Source organism: Pseudophryne corroboree, chromosome 5 (assembly GCF_028390025.1).
Source record: "Pseudophryne corroboree isolate aPseCor3 chromosome 5, aPseCor3.hap2, whole genome shotgun sequence".
Taxonomy (NCBI): Eukaryota; Metazoa; Chordata; class Amphibia; order Anura; family Myobatrachidae; genus Pseudophryne; species Pseudophryne corroboree.
Window position 1 is genome coordinate 382,685,918 of NC_086448.1, and position 5,013 is coordinate 382,690,930.

Consider the following 5,013-nt stretch of genomic DNA (forward strand, 5'->3'; position numbering starts at 1 on the left):
TTAGTCAATTAGTATATTCAAAATTGGACTCTACAATAATTTAAATAGGTCATCTGATTTTATTCTATTACATAAGAGACCTAGTACATAGTAACTCAGATCGGATGACCCATAAAACTACATCAATGTTGTTCTTGACTTAAAAGTAGACCTGTTCCAGTCGATCATGGCTATTACACATTAACACTTTGGTTACGTAGGAGGATTAGGAAAGTATTTGCTGTTGGTCAAAACAAGTTAGTATAGCCAAAGGACGTCACATGTTTACTATCTATTCATGCCACTTCAAACACATCCTCTTTGAACAAAAAAAAAAGTTTCGTTTGCAACCAGTGCCCTTTCTTATCTCAAGCAAACCTAGTTTTTCATTGCTTGAAAAAGGTGACATTGTAACATTTCTAAAGAGGGGCTAAAGTTGATGGAATGTAATTTCCTTGTTATGCAGGAAGTTGTAAATCAAACTAAGTTTGTTACATTTTTTTCTCAGGCTTTGTTTTGACAACGAAACTTGCTCAGTGCAGATATTTGCAGTTAGGCGTCACTGTTAGGCAATACTAGTAGTATAAAGGGAAGGTTACAGGGGGGCGTTGTGACCACCCAAAGCAAAGACGTTGCAGTAACAATCACAGAGTGTTTTACAAATAATTCCTCAGGGCTAATGATTAATCTGAGGTAAAACATTAATGCCCCAGCAATGCATTATATATATGAGGAGCAGAGCTGACACAGTTATTTAGGAAGCTTTCCCTGAGACACAGTCAAAGGCTTCTCACCATTTAACTGTCCTACTGATCAGGCATATAGACACAGCACTTACTATAGATTGCTTAAAGCAGAGTCATCTTAACATGGCTAAAGCAATAACACCTTGTACTTGGCTATTACCAGCCTGTTTGCTTTTTATAGCAGTAATGATTACAGTAGCAGAACCACTGCATTGTGCTCAGTGCACTGAAGAGAAATTAGCTCTTTGCCCACAAGTGTCTGCTACATGCCCAGAGCTTGCACGAGAATCAGGCTGTGGGTGCTGTATGACTTGTGCATTGAAGCGGGGAGAGCTCTGTGGGGTATACACTGCAAGGTGTGGAAGAGCACTTAGTTGTCATGTAAAGCCAGGAGAACCCAGACCACTGTATGCACTTACAAGAGGACAAGGAACCTGCATGGATGCAGAGGACCTGGAAAAGCTGAAAGCTGCTGATACCACAGGTGAGTTTGCAAAATGCAAATACTTCTGATGTGATTGATGGAGAGCAAATCAGTGTGGGAAAGACATGTTTTATTGATGTTAGTATTGAGTGAAGGACATTCAATTTTTATATTGTTTGGCTTTTTTTGACTACTTACAAGAGAATTATAAAAAAAAAAGAAAAAAAAGGTATTTAAATATTCACTGAATCCAGGCAACTTTGAAAGCTGAAGAGTGATTGGCAGAGTAATGTAGAATAATATTCTATGATACTGCTATTTATTATTTTAAAGACTTATTAACATACATCATTAACAACAGTTTTCAAAGCAAAGTGCTAATTAAGTGAAAGTTCATGGCTTATTTGCTCTTGAAATAATACTCATTGGATCTAAAAGATGTCATAGATAGCATTACGACACATGCTTGTTCTTTTCTTACCATCTGTTGTAAAAACAAAACTTTAGAAAAAGCAAAAATATTAACTGTTAAATTGTTCCGCAAACTAAATATCTATATAATGTAAATGAAACCATTTTAGATTATAATAATTTTGTTAATTGTGCATAAATAAAAAAATAATAATAATTTCATATAGATTTATTGTTAGGGAACCATTTGATAATTTTTCTGTGGACTTTGTAAATGCATTTTATAGAATTCTGTCTAAAACAAAAATACACTGAACTGTGAGATTGATGGATTAATCTCCATTAATATTTTAAGTGCTTTAGGCTATAAAGTTAAGTGAAGTAGTTCTATTACATAGTGTAACATCTGTTCATCTGTATGAGGTATAAACTATTTGCAATTTTACCTGATTATTGCGTACATGAACTTCTTGACATTGATGCTTGTTTTTGTGACCTATGTCCTATTTCTTGCATCAGTAAGGTGAACGATCAAAGTACCATGACAAGTCTCTTTTAACATGTGTTATACAAAACACAGATGTATTTAAGCCATACATATAGTAGTCAAGTTTACTTTCATCCTAAAGAGAGAATATTTCATTTTAAATAATGAATGCTACAATGGGAACCAAAAGTGTCAGTTTATTTCAGAATTCACTTACCTGCTACATGCACTTAAGAATGACACATAATATATATATATATATATATATATATATATATATATATAAAAGATCACTTTTCTATTTATGACCTTTTTATATCCAATGGAACATAATTAGAGAAGTAATCACTAGTTGATGGGTGTGCCATTAATTATTGATCAATGGATTCTACCAACTAATATAACATTGCAGCTTTCCCATTAAACCTTACATGAAAATTATAAATAGAAAGTTAAATACTAAAAATGGAACCATAAAAATAAAAGATTGATTACATTTAATAGCCTTTAGTGAGTATTTCAGCTCTAATAGAGCAGAACAAGTACACCCAGCTGCTAATAATTTGAGGGTTTACTTATATGGCAACACGTGATATACACAGCCAAATAGATTGATTCACCTGTACTTGCTTGAGACAATTCTCAAAACATTACCTTTATAGAAGACTTGTAGATTTGAATAGAGGAGCTTAGTAACAATGGCAAATAAATGTTCACATTCCTAATGTAATTATGTCAGTTATAAATCGAAAATAATACATTGCTTAATATCTTTCTAGAAGTAAAGGACTACTCAGAACATGAAAACACTGCTCCAGAAAACACTGACCTTTCACAAGACCAGATCCCACCATTCCTTAGATTATTTCCTGATGGCTTTGACAAGTTTGATGCATGGAATGCGATCACTGTATCTGAACGTATAAAGGCTAAAAAGTTTTTTGATAGAAAGAAGACGAAAGAGCAACACCAGGTAAGCTGCTAAAACTAATAATTTCCAAAAACAAAAAAACATAGTAGACTCTATCAAAACATAGTTAAATTCTCAACAGAAATTACATAATTATCATTTAAGATTAGACAGAGATTGCATCTACAAAGTTTTTGTAAAAATAAAACTATCTACACTGCACAATATAGTTTTATATTGTTGTAAAACAGTATAAAGCAACATTTTCCTTTCAAGACTAAAGTGCATGAGCAAATGAATATATGATTTAGTTATATTCACTTTATTTTTAAGTGAAATGTTTCACATTCCATGACCATAAATGAGTATGATTTTCAGTGTAAGCAATTTCACCTTCAAACATCTAAATTATCACACATTCTTGTAAATTGTCTGCAAGCCCTAGTGTAAACTAAGTAGCTGTACGAACTATGGAATCTATTTACTAAGCCTCGGAGAGAGATAAAGTGGATGGAGATAAAGTACCAGCCAACCAGCTGCTGTCATTTTTCAAACACAGCCTGTAACATGGCAGTAAGGAGCTGATTTTGCTGGTATTGTAGCTCCATCCACTTTATCTTAGTAGACTTCGTAAATGGACCCCTAACTTTATATGGGGGGGGTTACCTCCATTTATGATAATTAATTTCAATGTGGAGTACTTTCAAAATGAGTCATGTGACAGATATACGAAGTCAGTCACCCAAACCACATATCAACTGTCAGCAGTTACTGTACCTTGCCCATTTCTAGAGAGTACATGCCCATTGTTTGTCAGAGCAAGCCATTTATCATCAGAAATCATTGATCTCCCATGTGAATTAGAAAATTACTGTCTACCAGTCAGATTATTCCAGAAACCTGCAATCCCTGTGTAAATACATATATGAAATATTATACTTGTAAAAATTATAGTACAACATTTTATTGTTTTAATTTGATTTTTAGGGACCATGCCAGAGAGACCTTTACAAAACAATGGACAGACTAACTAGGATTCAGCAAAGAACTGGAGAAGATGTATATAGATTTCTCATTCCCAACTGTAACAGAAATGGCTTCTACCACAGCAAACAGGTACAATCTTGTTGGTTGATTTATAGTGAAAGAACCCGATCTCACAAAAATGAACATATTCATGAATGTATGCAAAAATTGTCTTATGTGGTTGTGTCAAAAATTCTAAATATAATTATTCATTTTGTTTAGTGTGAAACCGCTTTAGATGGAGAACGTGGAAAATGTTGGTGTGTCTATCCATTAACTGGAAAGAAAATTCCAGGTTCTCCTGAAATTAGAGGGGAACTTAACTGCCAACAGTACCTGAATGCACAAGAATAGATTCAAGCATCCCTGGTTATGTGTATTCTATCTTATTTGTGTACAAATTCTGACCTACAGTATTTATTCTGAAAAAAATATTTTAACATTTCTTCCATTTTATTATGTATTTGTTTCATAACTATTTATAAATACAATATTACATTCTATATATTTACACTATTTTTAGAAAAAAATGACAAAATGTAAATCAAACCACTTATTTAACACATAAATTATATTTTTACTACTGTGTACTATGTTATTGAATACACTCTTTTGAGAACCAAAATACAAATTTAGGTAAATATTTTTGTTGTACAGTATACTTAATGTTGTGTTTTTTCAGTATTTTCTTCCCTTTGTAATTTTATAGAAGATTTTTTATTTTTGAATTATATGCTATCTGTTGTACTAGGAAGTGTACCTTTATATATAATTACTATATATGCTCATTAAATCTGGTAATTTAATTTGCTATATACTTCTGTGGAGAAGAACAACTGCTGTTCCTTCTATGCTTAGCACTCTGTGAGAGAAATATTTAAAAATGTAATTGTGGTAATATTTACTAATGGAATTTAGGGCTCAAGCAATTTTCTTATGTTGATATAGATATTGTTAGAACTTTCCCTGAATCAAGACTGCAATTTACGTACACTATAGGTTCAACAATTATGGGCCTATTCAATTGAAC

At 32.5% G+C, this 5,013-nt stretch overlaps 1 protein-coding gene across 1 annotated transcript; it reads left to right on the forward strand.

Annotated features, from left to right (window-relative positions):
• The first annotated feature begins 582 nt into the window (after window positions 1-582).
• IGFBP1 (insulin like growth factor binding protein 1) lies at window positions 583-4,615 on the forward strand. Its single transcript, XM_063922698.1, has 4 exons — window positions 583-1,209; window positions 2,827-3,020; window positions 3,945-4,073; window positions 4,206-4,615. Exons 1-4 carry the CDS (start codon window positions 849-851, stop codon window positions 4,335-4,337), a joined length of 816 nt encoding a protein of 271 aa, XP_063778768.1. The 5' UTR covers window positions 583-848; the 3' UTR covers window positions 4,338-4,615.
• Window positions 4,616-5,013: the final 398 nt, after the last annotated feature.